The following is a 20,325-nucleotide window of genomic DNA, read 5'->3' as shown; positions in this document are numbered from 1 at the left end:
CCTGTCCTGCGGGGTGACAACATTGTGGCAGGGATGGACAAGGCAGTTGTGGCTGTGAATAGAGGCATATGAAAAAAATAGATGTTAAGTTAGAGATGAGAATTGCTGAATGCTGCAACCAAAGCATTAATTTCCAAGGCTCCAGAGGCGCTCATGTGTTGCGACAGGGTCCACTCAAAGCCATGAGCAGGTGAGGAGAGGAACTGAAGGCAGCAGATCAAGCGTGCGTGAAACGCACTACAAAACCCAGGCATGAGCTAGAGGCAGGGCAGAAAGTTGGGGTTTCATCCCAGGGTTCCCCTTCCAGAGCGACTTGTCACATTTCTGAATACAGCCTCACTAAGCTGCACCAAATCAGGTAAGAATAATTTCAATTAGCTTGTTAAGTCTTGAAACTTCCTGCAGCAGAGCTCCTGTTCCCTGCAAACCTGAGTGCTGTCTCTCATGGCTGTATAACCCCCGAAGCTGGAGTTAAATCAGTTTTTGCAAGGCCATCTGTCAGCTAGTTTGAGATGAGCACAGCCGAGTGCAATGCACTGAGTAGCCAGTGGAAGGGTTTTTTATTTTCTGCCTAGACAAGTTGAATTTATAAAGCTGATTTTTTTTTTTTTTTTTTTTTTTTTCCTCGGGATGGGTAGGGAGGTTTTGCTGGTGATGCACTTGTCCACCTGAAGCATCCTTTCTTCTGGGGATCCTCAGTTCCTCTCCTGGTGCCTTTCCTTCACACAGGCAGTTGGTGGTGATCCCGCATTTGGTGCGCGTACAGCAGCAGACACTTAAAAGTTGTGAATGAAAGTGACTTGTGGTAATTATCACAAAATTAAAAATAATCTCCTGCTCTGGAATTGTGACAAAGTGCAGAAAAGAGATTAGTGCAGTAGGGGAGCAGTTGTGGCCATGGCAGGGAGAAGGAAGTCTCCCTGGCCTGGGGCTCTCTTGGCCGCATTGTCTTCCCAGCGATTTCCAGTGCTCAGCCTGGAGCAGCATTTACCCCCTTGTTCCTCCGTGGTCTTGAGTTGCTACTCCAGCTTGTGCCCTGAAAGTCTGTCAGCCTGATGCTCGCTTGGCACCGTATCTCCTGCTTCACTGGTAGTTGCGGGGCTTTTTGTTGAACGATCATAAAATTGTGTTGTCTTAGTGTCCTGGTTTGGGCTGGAATAGAGTTATTCCTTTTCAGGGACTAGATGGGTGCTGTGTTTTGGATTTAGCTTTGGGTTTGGTATGGGAAGAATGCTGACAGCACACTGATGTTTCCAGCTGCTGCCGAGACTCCAAGGACTCTCCGACTCCCCGTGTCCTGCCCGTGCGCAAGGGCACAGGGAGCAGGGGGGGAGCACGGCCACAGCACCTGACCCGAACTGGCCACTGAAATATTCCATATCATGGCACGTCATGCTCACTGTGTAGAGGAGGGGGGGTCGGGAAGGGGCTCACTCTCTCTCTCACTTCTGGGATTGCGATTGCGGGATCTCGGTATCTCGGGGTCGCTGGCCGGGAACGGGCTGGGGATTGGTTAGCGGGTGGGGAGCAATTACGTTGTGCATTGCCTGTTTATATATTTCTTTTTTTTCTATCATCATCATTGTTCTCGTTTTATTGCCATTATTAAACTGTTCCTACCTCAGCCCCCCCCCCAGCCTGAGTGCAGGTAGGCATCCCTCCACTCGGAGGACTTGCATGCTGGCAGGCAGTTGTGTGATCCACCCATTGCCCTCAAGTGGGGGAAAAGTTGGAGGGTTGAAAGAGCCTTTCTTCTTCACAGCCAAACTCTCAAGCTCTGCTGGGTGGTCTCTTGTGAAATTAAGCCGTTTTTAAAGGATTGTGGGTTGTTTCACAATGTGTGCTTGTAGGAATGCTTCAGACGGGAGCAGGGAGTGGCAGACTCGTACCTGGAGACAGGTGGCCTTGAATCTGTGGCTTGGGTTTGCGTTCTGTGAAAGCAGTCTTCCCTCTTCGTACCTGGGCTCTGCATGCAGAGGTGGTCGGGGAGGCTGGGGATCTGCCTTGGCAGGTGGGGTGGGGAGCTCTGCTCAAGCAGTTCTCGATCCCTGCTCGTGGGGGCCCTCCGGAGCCTGCTGGGCTGGAGCTCGTGGTCCCACTCGTGAGGCTCGCTGCAGGTCAGCAAACACCTCACAGGGCCGGTGGCACCCCAGCCTCTTCTCACTGTTGCCTAAAATTAAGGAGCTCCTTGCAAACTTGGGCTCGTGCTAGGAATTGGAAAGATGTCCTCGTGTTAGAGGAGGGTTTGGGCCCATGTTTCTAACTGTGATTATGTATCTAAAAGCTTTAGGCAAAATCTGAATTTCTCACCGTTCACTGTAGCAGAGTAATGGTGGCTTCTCCCAAAGGCAGTGGTAAAGAGAAATGCATCCATTTTTGTGATACATTTGGACATCGGATTCTATAAATAGATTCAATTATCAATACAGTTTGTCAAGTGCCTTCTCAGTGGCTGGAAAGCAGCTTAAGTGTGTCTCTGGGCTTCTCTATATAACCGGCTCTGCAGTGCAGTGTGGACTATTGCTTACGGTGCAGCAGGGATTTACAAGAACTCTCTCTACTGAAGCCTCTAGGAAAAATAGCACATCTTTGTGCTTCTGCATATGAAATTGTTTGGGTGACCCCTGTAACTTCAGCCTGCACTAGTGAAACTGAAAACTGAGCAAAACCAGCTGCTCTAAAGTCTTTCCAACCTGCTTGAAAGAGCAAAGCATTAGGCTGTTTTCTCAGTGTTTTGTTTTGTTTTGGTTTTTTTCCCCCTGATGTCCCTACTTTTACTGATGCTTTTTCCTTTTCTCCTCAGGTCTAGCACCAAAGAAGGCAGCCATCACTGAGGTGAGATATGTAAAGCTGGCCTTGAAAAATCCCGTGCTGAGAAATGAGAACACACAGCTCCAGAAAACATGTCTGCCTGACTTTTTTGAGCAAAGCTGGATTTCAAAATACATTTAAGATTACTGAAAATTTGATACCTGTTTTCTGAAAGAACATTGGTGGCACGTCTCTGGAGTGCCCATGTTGGCATCACCACAACCACAGAGGGGATGTGAAGGGGCTGTGCCCACCGCGTTGCCAATTTTAGCTGCATGATCCATGATGTCTGTAAGTGATTTGAGGGCACCTCTTCCACACCAGAACCTGAAGGTGATAAATGGAGAATCTGTGTATTAGACACCTCCAGGGCTCTGTGTTGGGTCTCACTTGCTCCTGGGAGCAGGTCAAGGAGGCTGTAATTTGTGATGCCATAAAATGGGGGAACATCTTGAGGGACTGATCTTCTCCCACATATAATCCAGGTCACTGTTACCTTCTGGGGCAAAACTCTTCACAGTTGGCAACGGGGAATCTAGTAGGAGGATCTGTGCCTGAAAGCTGTTCCCTGAAGCCCACACTCTTGGTTTAGGGCATAATATTCAAAACACTCTTGTTTGATCTAATTTTCTGACGTACCCCTTTACATTGCTCACCTGGGATGATGAGCATTTGTATACACGAATAGCAAAATTTTCCCAGAAAACTGCCAGGAATGTGATACTTGATTCTTTTTTTGCTTCCCCTGAAACAAGCATGGTATGAAGCTCAACTTCTGTGAAAGTTGAGTGCTTTGTTCAATGCACAAATAACCCCACTTTTTCTTGTCCTGGAAACACAGTCACAGGTAGAGCAAGAGACTGTGGAAGAGCCTTTTGTTACTGCATTTCATATGATGGCAATCTCTTAACCAATACCTGTGTCTGTTAATTTCTTTGAGAAGATGATGATGATGAGCCATGTGGTGTGAGGCAGGACAACAGAGCTTGAGCTTGTGTGTTTTATCTAGCTTGTTGGTCAGAAGCTGCCAGGAAAGGATAAGCTGTACTGCTAATCACAACTGCTTGGAGGAGTACTCCAGAGCACGCCTGGTTGTGCTAAATGTTTAAAACAGAGTAGAAAATAAATTTTTTCAAGGAGAAATCAGACTGTCTCTTAATACGAGACGTACAAAGTGGTTTGACCAGAAATAGCTGCAAGCTCTTGATTAAAAGCTAAAACACAAAGAACTTCTGTAGTCTGAACAAAATTATACATTGTCTGCTGTAGACATCGGTTCTGGGAGATGGGTCTGGGCAGCACTTGAGAGAGTGAGTGATATAATGATGTCTCTTGAGAAATGACCCTGGATCTTTCTGCGTGCTGTTTAAAGGGACATTCAAAGCCTGGCTGTTCTTCAGTGTAACAAACCCCTAAATGCTGCTGGTGGCTCTCCGGTAGTTTTAGCTGTCTGCTGGGCTCCGCAATCCACTGAGGTGGCAGGAGAGCTGGGGCGTAGGCGAGATGTTGCCCTGTGGCAGGGTACAGAGGCCCTATGCCTGGGGTTCCACAAGGGGCTGTACTGAACTTCACAAAACGTGTTTCCCTTGGCTTGTTAAAGGGTGCGGCCACGGTCTGCTCCCACCTGGCTTGGCAAAAAAAGGCCCAGGCAGGCTCGGAGGTAGAAGAGGAGGAGAATGGGGTAGGAGTAGGTTTGTTCTCATGCTGAAGTGCTGGCAGTCCTATAGTGTTTCTGTAAACTCTTTGCAAAACTGCAGAAAGCTCTGTTACTGCAGTTCACCGCATGCAGGCTCATCCTTTCAATTGTAAACAAATGAGATCTCGCTTAAATGGATTATCTCCACGTGAACACACGAGTGGGGTTGTGTTGTCCCTGTTATCTGTCTCTCATTGCTCCAGTGAAGCGCGCGGTATTGGCATGGCACCTGAGGGCGTGGGATTTTTAAGAATAAACTTGTCTCACTGTTTGCTTTAATACATCACTATTTTAAATCAGTGAGAAACCAGCCGGGCACTGGGGGAATCTTTGCAGCTGGGAAGCAAGCAGATTGTTGCTGAGGGCTCTGCCCAGTCAGGGCTGAGGGTATCAGATGGAGTGGCTGGGTATGCTAACGCTTGTCTTGAGGGGTGGATTCAAACAGACTTGTTTAAAGCTCGCCAATGCCAATTACACTTGTTTGTACTCTGCAGATTTTTCTCCAGCAATAGAGAGCAATCCCTCTGTCCTGTACAGCTGTGATCATGTGGTTGTACTGTGCTGCTCTGCTTGTTCTTGTCAGCCAGGTCAGCTCCTGTTCTGGGCTTTAGCTGTGCTCTTTCATTGCAGGGACCATCGCTACCAGGACAGCCTGGGCAAGGAAAGAAGATAGGTCATCGAGGTGTTGATGCTTCTGGTGAAACCACCTACAAAAAGGTTTGGTTTTGGGGAGCGGGGAGTGGCAGCTTATATGTAGGTGACAGGCTGAGAAGTTGGTGGAAAATAGCTACCAACCTGATTTAGATTTTATGCAGCACCCTTGTAGTGCACAGTCTCGCAAATGGCGAACCTGGACGCCCTGATCCATCTCTTTGGCAGCTGGTTGAACTTGTTCAGCAGTATGTAGTGCCTGAGATGAGCCCTCAGAACTCATAGGTATGGCTGTGTTGTAGTACAGGGGATGTTGCTGTGATAATCTGCTGTGAAATGCTCACTGACTGCTTTCTTCTTTCTGCCAGACCACATCATCCACTCTTAAGGGGGCCATCCAGCTGGGGATCGGATACACTGTCGGCAATCTGAGCTCCAAGCCAGAGAGGGATGTCCTCATGCAGGACTTCTATGTGGTGGAGAGCATTTTTTTCCCAAGGTAAAGGAGACAGGGGAAACAAAACGAATGGATGAGTTACTTCTTTTCCCCTCACTGATTTTGCAAGAGAGCTTCCATCTGTCTTTAGATCAGAGTTGGATGCTCTGAATGTTTTAAATATGCATCCGCTGCATGCAAACGTAACAGTGGGAAGTGTTAGATTCTGCAGTACACTGACTTGCAAGGAAGTACAATGTAAGATGCAGTACTATATGCTTGAGTTTTTTAGCCTCCTACGTGCTGTTCTTTCTACCTGTCCATCTAGAATTTCTTCCACAAAATATACCACGTTTGAGGTGGAAGAAAGTAATTCTGGGAGCTCTGTGACTCTGAATAAACAAAGCTCATAAAAGCTATATGCTCTGCATAAATATATTCTGCTTGGCAAGTGGCTGTTCCTTGCACGCTCTGGAAATAGATTCTGGCAGATAATTTTAAACCTATTTTCCTGTTGTCCTAACACAGAAGAAATATATTTTGTTGTTGTTCCTAAGATGCCTTTTTGCAAGCGTCAATTAATCTTAAATGTACGGGAGCCTTGATGTGACTGTACGTATCTGGTGAATGGTAATAGAGGCCCTGCTAATGTTCTGTTCTGTGCAGCGAAGGAAGTAATCTCACCCCGGCTCACCATTACGCCGACTTCAGGTTCAAGACCTATGCACCAGTGGCTTTTCGGTACTTCCGAGAACTCTTTGGCATTCGTCCAGACGATTATTTGGTATGGATATATTTTGGGATTTCTCTTTTTCCTCCTTTATTTGAGACAATCGAGAGGAACACAAGAGATTTGCCCCTAAATCAAGGCTGTCAGCAATTCTTGCCTAAAAGGGACAGAAGAGACTTGAGGAATTGTTACGATCCCAGCAAGGAGTGGGAACAGGCTGTGGATTTAGGGACTCTGTTCAGTTTTGGAGGAGACTTGGTGACAGTCCCAGCAAGACCAGCGCCACTCAGCCCAAATCTTATTTTACTAAGAGGTAGCTGCAAGCTTACACTGGAGGGAGAGGAAATAATTTGCATACAGTGTCTGCCGTGTAACCTGTGCAGTGGGGTTCCCTCCCTGTTGCTTGTGGTGACAATAACTTACTGTGTTTACAAGCAAAGGGAGTTGTGTTCTGTTGGGTGCAAATCTGTAATGTCCCCTGGGGCTCTGAGGACAAAGATGGGAATTTTTCCTTGTGTACTCACTCGAGAGCTATGCGAGTGTAGTTATTTTAATCATCTTACAAAGACAGAATAAAATACATCTTGTTCTTGTGCTCAGAAACCTCCTCAGAGCTGGAAAGGCTGGTTTCAAAACACCTAGTAGTACAAAGTGCTGGGGCTTGGAGTACACGGAGGTTGAATTTGGTCCCTTGCATGTATGTGACATCCTGCTCTTCGGAAAAGGACATTTGTTGGACTGGGGAAGGGACCAGCACATCCAAATAAGCGCATGCCCTCCCCCTTTTTTTAATAGCCCTTTTTTTCTGACTTCAGCTGTAGACAGGGGTAACTGTAGCTGAACACCTCAAGTAGAAACAAATCTGTGCCATTGCACAGTCTGACAATAACAGTGGTCCCCCTCTGTGCCATCCAAGATAATGCTGGCCAATTTGGTGAGTGGTTCAGAACTAGGGTGAGGCAGAGAGCCTGCCTCAGTTGCAAAGGTCACAGCTCTGATTTGTTGCTTCTGCTTCCCCTGATTCTCTCTTGCCTGCTACAGCAGCAAATGTCTTTAATTATGCATCAGATAATTAACTTGATCAAGTCTTGGATCATTAATCTGTGCGGGGCTGAAAGCTGTTTTCAGTATGTAATGATGAGCATTTAATTTATTGCTCTGATGATGTCCCTTTACACACCTTGCCTCCCTCTCCCCATCTTACCTCTTGCTGTGCCCGCTCTGACGTGATACTGTCCTGAACCCGCTCGACCTACGCAGTTGCCTTGGGGTTGGTACCTGGCTGCAAAGTGCACGTGCATGCTTGTGCTTTCTTCCCTTTTTTCCTGCTGCTAAGCGTGTCCTCATTTGAGGACCGGCTGTTTACATACTGATGTCTAGGAATGTCCTCCCGGTTCAATTCCCGAGGCAGTACCCCTTGCTGTGCTTACACAGCACTGATCCCTCTTGTTTGAACACCCAGGCTAATACTTTTCATGTGTTTCTGGCAGGATTGAGGGGGTGAGATGTGGCTGTAAATATCCTCTGTAGCAGGGCAGCACAAGGTCAGAGGAGGCTGCTGAGACCAGCCAGTGCATTGTGTTCCCTCCAGCATGGTGATACGTGGTACCCTGAGCAGACTGTCAAGTCTCTTAAAATCCTCTCTTTCCATCTGCACTTGCAGTAATGTGCTGAAAGAAGCCTAAATGTGATACACACATACATGCACAATGGGAAAAGATAAGAAGTCATTATGGAGCCTGGATGTTACTGAAAGCAGATGATTAGCTTGATTCTGAGAAGTTGGGACGCCCTGAACTGTAATCTTGGTCTCTAACTATAAATTGTCCATCAGCTTTGCTACTTAGACCTAACCTGGTACGAAAATAGCTATCACTTAGGCTTTGCAACCCCGTAATCTCACAGGGAGACAGCATGCTGGGGAAAGCCCTCAAGGGCGTAGAACTCAATGTGCAATGAGTGGGGGCTAAAAACATCTTTTTCTTTTCCTTCCTAGTATTCATTGTGTAATGAGCCTCTGATAGAGCTGTCGAACCCTGGTGCCAGCGGCTCCCTCTTCTATGTCACCAGCGATGATGAATTTATCATAAAAACTGTGATGCACAAGGAAGCTGAATTCCTACAGAAGCTCCTTCCTGGCTACTACATGGTGTGTATCACCCAGCACCTTGGACCCAACTGGGGTTTGTTGTGGCAGCTTTTCTGTCCAAAGCATCACACAGGGCATGTCTTCCACCTGGGTTTCTTGTGGCCTGCTTGCCCTGTGCCAGTGACAGTGTTAACAGTGTGTGATGAAGCCAGTCCCAGAAGCACAAATCTTGCCAATTATTTGCAAACTCCATGGGTAAACTCGAGGCAGATAATTGTGCTATGGCTTGTAGGCACGTTCTGGCCTGAAAATGGCTTCCCAGATTCTGGGTGTCCTTTTCCCAGCACTAGTTCATTCCTCCTCTCTTGGCACCATGCATCTGCCTCAGCCTGTCTGTGGAGGATGGCTGTTGATTGCAAGAACACAACCACCTTGGCTTTGTGGGGAAACCACTGCTGTCCCTGGATATCTCCCATATCTGCTGTTCAACAGAATTACTCTGAAAACAGTTGCTGGTTGTCCTGGCTCCCACTGGCTGCAGTACCAAGCTGAAGGCTCCCTCAGTACAAGCCAGCTTTGCACATCCAATCTGCTACAGGTAGTTGTTGCCTAGATTTCAAGGCTAGCAAGGCAATATATTGAGACCCAGAGGACTTTCATGTGGTGACAAGCAGTAAATCAGAACCAAACGTGATGGTTTTGTGTGTAAATGAGGAGCTGTCTCCCTGCATAACTGTGGTGAAGGGTCCAGCTCTATAGGTGAGGGCACTGGAGTTCAGTTAGAACCACCCACGGTTTTGTTTGCTGTGCAGGTGCTGAGGAGAAGGTGATGGCAAGCGATGTTAATGCTGCCCCATCTGTGTGCATGTTGCAGTGGATTTGATTTATGTGATCATATGCTGCTTTGATGAAAGTACTTGCCTTGCTCAGTATTAACTGGGGAAAATTTGCCAAAGTGAGACGGGGTCTTGGGTATCTGTGTATACCTGACAGCCAGTTACTTCCTTTTGCAAGTGACAGTCAAGTTCCTGGACAGGATGAACTTTATTGGAAAGTGTTGCCTGTTACTCAATATATGTAGTAAATCAGGTGGAGGGTTTTGATTGGGAATGGAGTCGCACTGTTCTGAATTCTGCAGTTGTCCTGGCTAGCAATCAGTGCATCGACTTAAACTGAACTTACCTGCCTGGTGCCCAGTTTACGTGCTCCTTGCAGCATCCCAGCGTCAGTGGGTTGCTGTGGTGCTAACACATGATCTCTCTGTTCCTGGGAAACCACCCAGTGTAAAAGCAGCAGAGTGGTTTCATCCTGAGTTAAAGCTGGGCAGGTGCTGTTTGCATTTAGTCTTGCCTGCCTCTCTTGTGCTTTTAGCTTGCACCGAGTTGAACAGCGCGCTCAGAGGGCGCTCACTTAGGTGAGGTGAGGAGGTACATGAAATTTTAATACAGTTGTGCTTCTGCCATCTGTCAGAATCTGTCAGGTCTGTCCTTTCTCTCATAGCATGCAGAGATATTCTGTTTCCTTCCCAAACTTTCCCAAAGCTGAACAAGCAAATCATGCCTGTCATGTCATTCCTAATAATACCGCTGTCTGAAAAAAGGACATGATAGCAGAGCAGGATATCCGTGCTCTCTGGCCAACTGTGTTTTATAAAGCAACTCTGCAAAAAGAGGAAAAAATATATGTTTTTTTTTTTTTTTTTTTTAAACAAAACAAAAGTACCCTGTCCCTGGTTTATTCTAGGCCAGAGAACGGCTCTTGAGTTCTGACACTTCTGAAGAGATGAAGATAGCTGTTATTTTTAAACCTGAAGTTCCCACTTATTGTGTTTATTTCTCTTCCAATTTGGTTTCCCTTTTTTAGCTGCTGTTGATGGGGAAAGTGGGGAATTTCCGGACTTGGTTATTTGCCCAGAGACTGCTGAACATCTCATTGCCTGTATTCAAGGCATAGTCGTATTTCCAGGTCCTAAAGCCACTGAAATTCAAGAGTTTGTCAAATGTGTACAGTAAGCTTTCATGTGAAGTTCAGAAAATTTCCAGGTGAAGGATCACAGGTCTGACTGCTTCAAGATCTGTTTGCCTGCTTTGTGTTGAACACAACAGGACTCTTCTGCCAAAATGACCTTTCCCCATACTTTTTTCCAACCCCACTGCAGAATCTGAACCAGAACCCACGGACACTGCTGCCGAAGTTTTATGGACTGTACTGTGTGCAATCAGGGGGCAAAAACATCCGTGTGGTTGTGATGAACAACATTCTGCCTCGCGTGGTGAAAATGCACCTGAAATTTGACCTGAAAGGCTCAACCTATAAACGCCGGGCATCAAAGAAGGAAAAAGAAAAGTCCAGCCCTACGTATAAGGATCTAGACTTCATACAAGACATGCCCGAGGGCCTGATGTTGGATGCAGACACCTTCAGTGCATTGGTGAAAACGTTGCAACGAGACTGTCTGGTAAGGAGGAGGCCAGCCTGGGGAGGAGGTTAACGAAGTTCTGTGGCTCTTGAGCATGAGGAGGAGCAAATGATTGAGAGTGCTGATCTGGTAACCCCAAAGCAGGATAAATCCATTCTACTGTCCTTTTCCCTGAAAGCAGAGCAGTGGAGTTGGATCTCGTGACAGCCCCTGAGCGCAAAGGCCGAGTTCCTTTGCCTGGTGTGTCAAATCGTGGCAGCCTGCTCCACTTGTAGCTGGCATATTGGGACTAAATACATTTTTCCTATACAGTGTGCAGCAGATACATGGTGCAGCTATGTTATTTGCAAGCCTTCAGCCCTTTGGGTTGACTGTGGGATGGCCAAGCCACACGGTTAAGTCCAGAGATGACTGCTGGTTCAGAAACATTCAAGCTCTGATGGAGTTAGTGGGAATGTGGACAGGCTGTTCTATGCTTTGGGATCTGTGCTGTATTTGAGCTGCTAGCCTGATGCTATGTCTTTGTTCTTAAACTCAATGCTAACCTGTAGGTGTTGGAAAGTTTTAAAATCATGGACTACAGCCTCCTGCTGGGGGTTCATAACATAGACCAGCAAGAACGGGAGCGGCAGTCTGAGGGAGCCCACAGCACGTCGGATGAGAAGCGTCCTGTGGGGCAGAAGGCACTTTACTCCACAGCCATGGAGTCCATCCAGGGTGGGGCTGCCCGGGGGGAGTCCATAGACACAGATGACACGTAGGTGAAAACCTGGTTTGCTTGAGCTGCTGGGGCGGGGGGCGGTGGAGACTGGAGTAATAAATCCCCACTGAGGCTCATATGGCTGGTTTAGGGTGAGCATCTCTCCTGGGGATTGCGGTGCTGGGGCCAGTAGAGCAGTGTGCTGTGAAAGGGGGAAGCTGGGGTGGGAAATACTTCTGTAGGACTCCAGCCTCAGTGATCTTGCTTTGTAGGCCAGTCTGTAGGTTGTCAGCTCCTTTAACAGCCTCTAAACATCCACCTGTGCTCTGGGGAGGAGAAGCTAGCTCAGTTCTAGCTCAGCATCCAAGTACTGGAGTGGAAGCAGGGGTCAGCCTGTCCCCAGGAGGTTGGTGTTTGTTCTCCATCACTCCATCTTTGGAATCCCTGACAGTACCCTGAGGCCACCCCGGTGTGGCTAGCAAACAGCAACCTAGCCGAGTGCTGGAGTGACTGGTAGAGCTGTGGGCTGGGGAGAGGTTGCCCAAACCTGTCCTGTGCTGTGCCCAGTCTGGCTCTTGGGCTGCAGGTGGCTCTTGTGACTCTCACTCTGGCTCTGTGGACCAAGCTCACTAACAGATGGTGGAGTTAGTTGTTTGCTGTCTGAAACCAGCTGCTCCGGTTTTGATGAAGGATCAGTCACGGTGGAGCCAGGATAATACTTTGGTGTTTCCATTCTTTCAAGTAGCATCATTAATTGCAGTGGCCTGCCTGATACCTGCATGCTTTTGTTGTGTCCTGGTGCTAGTGGTTGCTGCACCCTTGGCAGGACTGATACTAGTGTGGATGTGACTGGAAATACCCTCATCCTTAAAGGCATCAATAATTAAATACCCTCATCCCTGATAGGCAGACAGCTCACACTGACGTGATAAATAATCTGATCCCCAGAATGAAGTGTCCTATAGAAAACATGATGTGGTGTTTTCTGGCCCAGGGAGAGCTGTTGGCATGCGACAGGGGTCCTGTCCTGATAGCTGGTGTTTGGTGATCCAGACAGGCAGTAACCCCCGGGGCACCTTGTGTGAGATGGCCTGGGTCAGTAGGTGACTTCCCATGGCTGTGCACAAAGCGACTTTGCAGGTTTTGTGTTGTGTCTGACCGCCACATCAGAGCCCTCTTTTCAGTGCTGCTGTCCACCCTGCCGCAGGTCTTGGGGGTATTACAGCTGCTCTCTTTGAGGCTGCATTCGCTGAGGTTTTGTTTTACCTGCAGGATGGGAGGAATCCCAGCAGTGAACGGCAAAGGAGAGCGTCTCCTGCTACATGTAGGAATAATAGATATCCTTCAGTCATACAGGTAGGTAACTTGCAGTTGTCTGTCCTTCACGTGTGTTAAGATCTATTTTAATACTGAATGAAAGCAGGAAGATTTTCCTCTCTTGAAGAATTTGGTAATGAGTAGGCAGGCTGCCTAAAGCTGTCTGCTGATGCACGTCGGGGGCTGTGGGTTTTTATCCTGTCACTAGAACAGCTGGTGACACAGAGCCATTTTTCTAAGATTCAGTGAGTTGCTCACGAAGAAGCTTCCTGTCTCTGTGCCTAGGATGGGTTGCATATCTCCGAGGTTGGCAGGTGATTTCTGCCCCTCTTCCAGCCCAGCTCCTCCGTCCCTGTAGGGTTCCCAGGCAGTCCTGACCAGACTGCAGAGGTGCTGGTGTGCTCAGCTGACCCCTCTTGCCTGGAGGAAGGCTACGCTCCGGATGGAGGAGGAGGAATCCTTAGCAGCTCAGTGATCTCTCCTGTGTGGGGTATGAAAGGTGGCTTAGATACAGAGTACGTGCCTGAATTGGTCTCTCTCTTTTTTTTTCTCCACTTCCCACCTGGAATTAGGTTCATCAAGAAGCTAGAACATACCTGGAAGGCCCTTGTCCATGATGGGGTGAGTGCCTGTACAGAGGCAGGAATTGTCCAGGCCTCAGCAGGATTACCTGCCTTGGCTTCATTTATGCTAGTTGGTACTGATTACCTTGCTATTTATAGTGCCTGAACTGGCACAGCTGAAGGTGATGAAAGGAATAGTTCTTGCCTCTTAGGCCGCTACAGCAGCGTGTTGCCGCTGGTTCCCAATCAGGTTCCCTTGCTCACTCCACCTCCTCCCATGTTTAGCTGCCGTGTTACCAGCTTTCCTCCTCTGCTTCCATCTGTCATATTCCTCCTCCCCCTGATACCAGGAGCTGTACACACAAAGTGTGTACATTCATGTATGTGTCAAGGAGCCCTGGTTTGCTCTCTTCGGTGGTTGTTTCCACATCAGTACCCTGTCTTTTAATAAACCCCTTTCAGTGTTTCCCTGCTGTCTTGTCTCCTGCATTAGGCAGGTGCATGTTTACAAAAAAGCAACTTTGGATGTGGAAACTATTTTTCAGCATTGCGTATTCTAGCTTCCCTTAACTAATAATGCAAAGGAAATGTATAGATACAGTCATGATAGCACAGTCAAACATCATAAGCAGAGACAGCTTCAGTTGTACTATTTTAAACAAAAAGTTCAAAACATTTGAAATGTATGGAGAGCTTTAGCTGAATTTTGTTGTCTCTGCTGTATGCAAAGGTATCCAGGTGTGCTTTGAATGTCATCCAGCAAAGCCAGGAGAAATTTCATGTATGTAATCAGGCCAATATTTGAAAAATGCAGAAAGTCTACAATGGAATAAAATCACCCAAATCCATTATAAAATTATAGCAAGAATATAATCAAATGCAATCAAATCAAAGGCAATGCTTCAGGCTTATTTATAGCATTAATCAGATCATGTCAGTTAAGCCTTTCCATTTTAAGTCTCTATCAGTGCTAAATGTTGGAATAAAAAAATCTGTATTGGTTATTATAGAAATTCTGCCTTGAGGGTTATTTTATAATTAAACAATTGCTTCTTGCCTTTGTAGGACACAGTGTCAGTACATAGACCCAGCTTTTATGCAGAGAGATTCTTCAAATTCATGACCAACACAGTGTTTCGAAAGAATTCCTGTAAGTACCTGGTCCGAGAGCTTTTGCCCTTGGGATATGGGGCAGGCCTCATCTCAGTCCTGCTGCTTCAGTCCACACGGAGAGTTTCTGGGCTGGGATCTGAGCAGGCTTTTCCACTGTAATCTAGAGCAAAGCTGGGGAACCACAAAGCCCTCAGGTTGGTCTGCTCAGGCTCCCACCCAGGAGCTCTCCCCGCCGGCTCAGCCCTTTGGAGATGGCGCTTGCAGAGCTCGTGTGTGTGTGTGAGCAGTCAGAGGCCTCTCCCCACGAAGGGAGCAGTGCCTTTGGTTCGACAGTAGTTGGTGGTGGTAATTTCACCTTCTCTTTCACTCTTCTCATCCAGCTCTGAAGTCATCTCCCTCCAAGAAAGGGCGCAGTGCCTTGCTAGCTGTCAAGACGGCTGGTCCGACAGCTGCGTTTTCCGCTAGCCAGCTTCCTTCTGAAAAGGATGAAACACAGTATGATCTTCGTGCGGCCAGGAGTTACCCCACACTTGATGATGAAGGTAATGGTCTCGTCTGGCGGCTGAGGGCTGTGTGATTACACTCTCTCTTCTAGCAGTTCCACAAGACCCTCCCCTGTTCTCGTCAAGTTCCCCACTGTGCACCAACCGCATGTCTTCCTTGATGTGTAGCTCTTCATTGCATGTCTTCCTGTGCTTTGCAGGTGCTAAACTTAACCAGGACAGGGAAGAAGGTAAGAGTATATTGCTTTGTCACAGCACCAGCAGTTAGTTGATTGGAGAAGCAATGCCTCTGCATTGAAGAAGATTGAATCCCTTCTTTGCAGCACTGTATGATTCTGCAGTAAAAATGGTTGCTTGCGTCACTGCTGCAAGGCAGCCGCTGCCAACTGGCACCAACAGTCGTAGCCCAAAAGTAATCAGAAAGTTGAATTTTCCACCCTTTAAAAAAAGTGGGGGGAGGAGAGGCAGAAGTGGGAACTGCAGGACTCTAATGACAGTGTTTGGACAGTTATAAAGAGCAAGAGCTTGATATTGAAAAAAAAAGACAAATGTCCTGGTTCTGTGCTGCTTTTTCATCACTTCCATCTGGGCTGGATTTACAGATGCGTGGTGAAGGACAGGCTCCTCGAGTGCATAGGTGTTAGATTTCTACCTGTGCAAAGCAGTGAGCACTCGGTTCATCTCTCGGATTCACTTGGATATTTATCTCGGGTGACCCAAGCCTTTAATCCAGCTTTGGTTCCCAGTGAAACGTCTTCGTTGGCATTACACTGCCTGTAGTGTGTGTCTGTCTGTCATGCTGGAAATGGTGCTTCCTGGCTCTCTCTAGAGGATGCCTCGGGAGAAGCTGTTGCATTCATGGACACAGCTAAACGTCTTGCCTGTTTGTGGTTTTAAGTGGCCGGTTCCAGTGAGGGGTGTGGGGGTTGATGGTGGAACAGCCTCCCGCAGGGCTGGTGTGGGTAAGGTGTTGGTGTTCGACCTACTCATCTTGTTCTTCCTGCATTTCTCCTGCCCTCCGCTCTGGGCCAGCAGGCAGGCCAGACCTGCTACCCTGCACACCTCCTTCCTTCGAAGAAGCTACCACGGCCTCCATAGCCACAACACTGTCTTCAACATCTCTCTCCGTTCCTGAGCGATCCCCTTCGGAGACCTCTGAGCAGCCCCGGTACAGGTGAGGGCAGCCCTTGTCCCCTGCTCCCACTGGAACCAAGTGGCTGCCATTCCTCTTCGTGCTGCAGATCTCAGCGGGCTGCCTTCTGCTCTGGAATGCTAATGACCGATTTTAATTAAATCTCTCCTGGGAGCAAGCAGACATAGCTTTGATGGGATTAATTATTGCTGGAAGAAGTGTCAGCTGTTAAGTAGAACATCTCCCTCATGGGGTGGGGAGTTAGATTTGGGAGCAGTGTAGGGTATTTGTCTTAAATCGCTCCTCAGACTCTTCTGGTTTCTTTCTGCAGGAGGCGCACACACTCCTCAGGGCAGGATGGCAGGTGAGAGAAGTGTTGCATCTCTTCTGCTGCTGCACAGAGACCTCACGTTTGTCCCTATGCAAAGCTCTCTGAGGGCTGCCCCAAGATTTTGGTAGCATCCTCTGGAGGACGAACTTCTTCCTGTAGTCAAATGATCACCACTTCTTACACAGAATTTTTCTTATAAGCACATCTCTCGGTGCTTTGTAAGGAATCTTAAATATTACCTTTGTTACCGGATGGGAAAGGGGACAACTGAGTTGGCCAGATTTATTCACCCAGTCAGCACCAGAATCAAGGAAGGTTGTTTATGTCCCCCTCTGGGTAAGCGAGCCTGAACAGCAGCAACATTCCTCCTCTGTGTATCTGCCTGCCGCCTGCGTGCAGTGGGTGTCAGTGTGGGAAAGGGCTTTGACTTTGTGAGGCACTGAGCACCCCTGGTCCCCAGAGAAGTAGCTGCCAATGTTTTCAGAAACTCGGATGCTTGGAGGGTTTTTTTTTTTCCCTCCTGTGGTGATAGGTGGCTCAGAGCCAAGGGCAAGGCAGGACAAAAATCCCCTACTGTATAGGGCTGTCTGGATTTAGAGGCTCATATCATATAATTATCTTGCATATTTTTGCACCGGTAAAAATGACCCCGTTGCCTATGTCAGCAGGATCCACATGAGGACCCTGCGTTTGCTGCTGACTCTGCCCTAGCTTTCCAGGACATCTTGTAAGTGCTGGAGGTGCAGACTTTGAAGTGCATGTCAGAGACTCAGTCTTGGGATATGGCACAGCCAGGGGAGCTGCTGCACAGGCTGACACCCTCGCTCCCTGCAGTCAGTGCCTGGTGTTTCAGAGCGAGGCAAGGACTTCAGAAGATGAGAGTTTGCACCATTTTACAGATTTCTCCCTTCGCTCCAAGCTTTTAGTGATTTGCTGAGCTTCAGACCACATATACTGTGAAAAAAATCCCTTTCTGTGGTATTTCTTAATGAAAATACCTCTGGATGCTGCATGTCACTGAATCTTGGTAAATTCCTGTCACTGGAGGATGAGGACCTGCTTGCCATTGGTTTGCAGCAGCTGTTGAAGTGTAAGGGAGCTGAAAAGCACCTCACCTTCTGCAAAATCCAGTGTCTGAAATGGCTGAAAATTGAAGACTTAAACTCGTGCATCAGTGGTGGGACTTGTTAGACAAAATGCAGTGACTTCACCCGAGTTACTCCGGGCTCCCTTGGTACCTAACGGAGGGAGCTGCTGTGGGGTGTGACCACTCGTCCAGCAGCAGGTCAGGTGAATTGAAGTGGCTGTCCCTCGGCCGTCCCGGGAGCTTAGCATCTTGGTCAAAAGTAGATGTGCCTGTCACAGATTTGCCACAGCTACAATCACCCCATGCAAACATGGTCGTCTTTGCTATTTTTTGCCAAGTTTCTCCATTTCTGGTGCTGGTGTCTCAGCACCCCCCTTTCTCGGGGAGCAGGGACCTGTGTATTTGTAGAGCACTCTGTGATCCCCCGGTGAAAGCCAGCACAAGAACAAAGTTATTAAAGTGTGAGTTTACATTCCTGAGCTGAAATGAAAAAGACCTTACCCAATTTGCTCAAGAACATGTCACACCCCTGATTATTCTGATCCGCTGGGGAATTCCCTCCGGGTTTCTGAGATCCACCCCGGTGAGGAGCAAGTTCCCGGCTCCAAGCTGGGCAGGAGTGCCGCCCGCTGGCTCGGGCTCCCAGCCAGGCCAGCCCAGAGCAGGACGGTGCTGCCCGTCAGCCCGGAGCTCGGCCCTTCCCCGAGACTCAGCCCTCGGCTTGGCCAGCACCCGCTCCTCCTTCCCACGAGGACTGCGGAGCCAGCCCCACCACCCCGGGCAGTTACTGTAATAGCATGAGATATTAAATTGAAGACTGTCACAAACTGCTCCTCGGCGTGCAGATGAATCTGGTGTTAACCCTGGACTGCGTGAGCAGCTTTGGTGCTCCGGGAGTCTCAGAAGAGGTTGGAGGCTTTGGCCCTTGTGCAGTTGATAGATAATGCCGGGCAGACTCTGCACGCAGGTTTTCCCCAGAGGCCAATTCTCTTTCATCCCGTACTCCATTTGACAGTGCCCGTCTTTTTTGCAGCATTGGCTAATTAATCCCTTTCCTCTTGTCCTCTTTTCCCCCCTTGTTAGTGTCGAGCGCTGCAATCTGACAGGATTGACCCTTGCCTGGGAGTTTTGCTTATCCACATCCTCAACCCTGGGAGGTCTGATGGTTCCCTCTGAGCCGAAGTCAACAGCTTGCTCTGTGCCGGGAGCTCGGTGCCGCGAGTGGCTGGCAGCCGGCAGCCACAGGCCAGGGCTGACCAGTGCAGCTTGCTCCTGCGAGAGGGGCTGGGCTGACTCAGGACTGGTGCAGGCTGACTGAAAATTGAGGACTGTGCATAACTACTGCCCAACTGAGCCTCTGAGCCTGTCTCTTCGGTTTCCAGGTCACACGAGGAGGTGCGGGTTGAGGAGGAGCTTCAGCAGATCAGTGTGGAGCTGGAGCCCAAGTGTGATGTTGAGATCGTAGCTCCTGAAGAAGGTGACAAAGAGTGAGTGTTTCGGAGTGTTGGGCAGCTTAGCAGAGCCCTACCCAGTGTTACTTGGTCTGTGGCAGCTTGTGCTAAAGGCTGGCTTTGTAGGACACCAGCTTCCCTGGAGAGAGGTCCTTCCCCTGACAGTTCAGTGAAACTGGGGGCAGCTACCTCTGACCTGATCTTTCTGGCTGTGACAGTGGAGCATCTTGAGCTCCTCTGTAATAAATCATAAAGTCTTGCTTGCTCCTGTTCCGACTGCAGTGACTAGACTCTGCCATTTCTTCCCTTTCCAGAGAGGCGGCTTCTTCAGCCTGTGCCATTGTAACGTCCACAGCTACAATAGAGGTGGAGACAGCCAGCCAGGCCTCAGAACCAGCCAGCCAGGCCTCGGATGAAGATGACGTGCCAGTCACAGACATATACTTTGTAAGGCAACTTTTCTGCATGGCCCCTTAGCGGTGTGATGGGAAGGGTTGGACGAGGCTGTAACAGTCTCTATTTCAGGCAGCGGGGTGCAGGGCGGCGTCTGCCCCACGTTATCTTCATGTTGAGCACCTTGAGCTCTTAATGCTGGAAGCGTTTTTGAATGCAGGGAACTGGATTAACCCTGGGACAACTCAAAACAGCATCTAGTGGGGCTCAAATGGGTGGCACTGCTGCTGTGGATGTAGCCATAGGTGTGCTGCTCTGCTTCAAAGCACAAGCACTGAAAGGCTCGTTGAGGGCAGCGTGTTGACTCCTGGGTCAAGCCAAGGTGAACGTAGGTGCAACTGAGAGGTTCCTTCCTCGGCCTGAGAGCCCGCCTGCTTTCCTGAACACAAGTGTGCTGCAGTGGCCTAGAGCCAGAAGGAGGTGGCTGCAGTGGGGCTGACCTCAGGCCCTGGTGAACTTTGGCTTTTCCTTTCCCTGCAGGCAGATGCGTTAGGTGATGCAGTGGAAATCTAGTGCTGAGACAGGGAGTAAGTGAGGTGGTTGCTGGTTGGCAGCAGAGTGCTGTGGAGCCTGGTGCTGTGTTCCTCAGTCAGCTCTTGCAATGTCTGAGCAGCTTCTGCAGACCGGAGGAGAGTTTTTAGCAACACGTGCCTGTCTGTGCCCCGTGGATTCCCAGAGCAGAGCTGAGGGTCTGACCCGTGAGAGCTCTCCCCCATGCCTGGGCACTAGAACCTGATGAAAAGAGGTGCCTAGCTCCTCTCTGCTCTGGCTTGTTGCTGTCTGTTACATGACGGTGGAGATGAGCTGAGCCTTTGTGATAAGCTCCTGCAGGCTAACCTAAAA

General features: G+C 48.7%; 1 protein-coding gene across 4 annotated transcripts in view; it reads left to right on the top strand.

Moving 5' to 3' along the window:
* PIP5K1C (phosphatidylinositol-4-phosphate 5-kinase type 1 gamma) overlaps window positions 1-20,325 on the top strand; it is a 49,973-nt gene that overhangs the window by 21,586 nt on the left and 8,062 nt on the right. For 2 of the 4 annotated variants that reach the window (XM_032991299.2, XM_032991300.2), the window contains exons 2-17: window positions 2,804-2,835; window positions 5,138-5,224; window positions 5,527-5,657; window positions 6,261-6,378; window positions 8,321-8,473; window positions 10,572-10,871; window positions 11,384-11,589; window positions 12,805-12,888; window positions 13,422-13,470; window positions 14,478-14,562; window positions 14,906-15,067; window positions 15,229-15,258; window positions 16,061-16,202; window positions 16,492-16,524; window positions 18,961-19,065; window positions 19,344-19,476. In XM_032991299.2, the coding sequence (XP_032847190.2) occupies window positions 2,804-2,835; window positions 5,138-5,224; window positions 5,527-5,657; window positions 6,261-6,378; window positions 8,321-8,473; window positions 10,572-10,871; window positions 11,384-11,589; window positions 12,805-12,888; window positions 13,422-13,470; window positions 14,478-14,562; window positions 14,906-15,067; window positions 15,229-15,258; window positions 16,061-16,202; window positions 16,492-16,524; window positions 18,961-19,065; window positions 19,344-19,476 (1,850 nt within the window). The remainder of the gene's footprint in view (window positions 1-2,803; window positions 2,836-5,137; window positions 5,225-5,526; window positions 5,658-6,260; window positions 6,379-8,320; window positions 8,474-10,571; window positions 10,872-11,383; window positions 11,590-12,804; window positions 12,889-13,421; window positions 13,471-14,477; window positions 14,563-14,905; window positions 15,068-15,228; window positions 15,259-16,060; window positions 16,203-16,491; window positions 16,525-18,960; window positions 19,066-19,343; window positions 19,477-20,325) is intronic. The other 2 variants (XM_032991301.2, XM_032991302.2) reach the window with 1 other exon arrangement.

This window comes from Tyto alba, unplaced genomic scaffold (genome assembly GCF_018691265.1).
Source record: "Tyto alba isolate M040663 unplaced genomic scaffold, T.alba_DEE_v4.0 Super-Scaffold_20000042, whole genome shotgun sequence".
Taxonomy (NCBI): domain Eukaryota; kingdom Metazoa; phylum Chordata; class Aves; order Strigiformes; family Tytonidae; genus Tyto; species Tyto alba.
The sequence above is the reverse complement of the archived record's forward strand: the minus strand, read 5'-3'. Positions and strand labels throughout refer to the sequence as shown.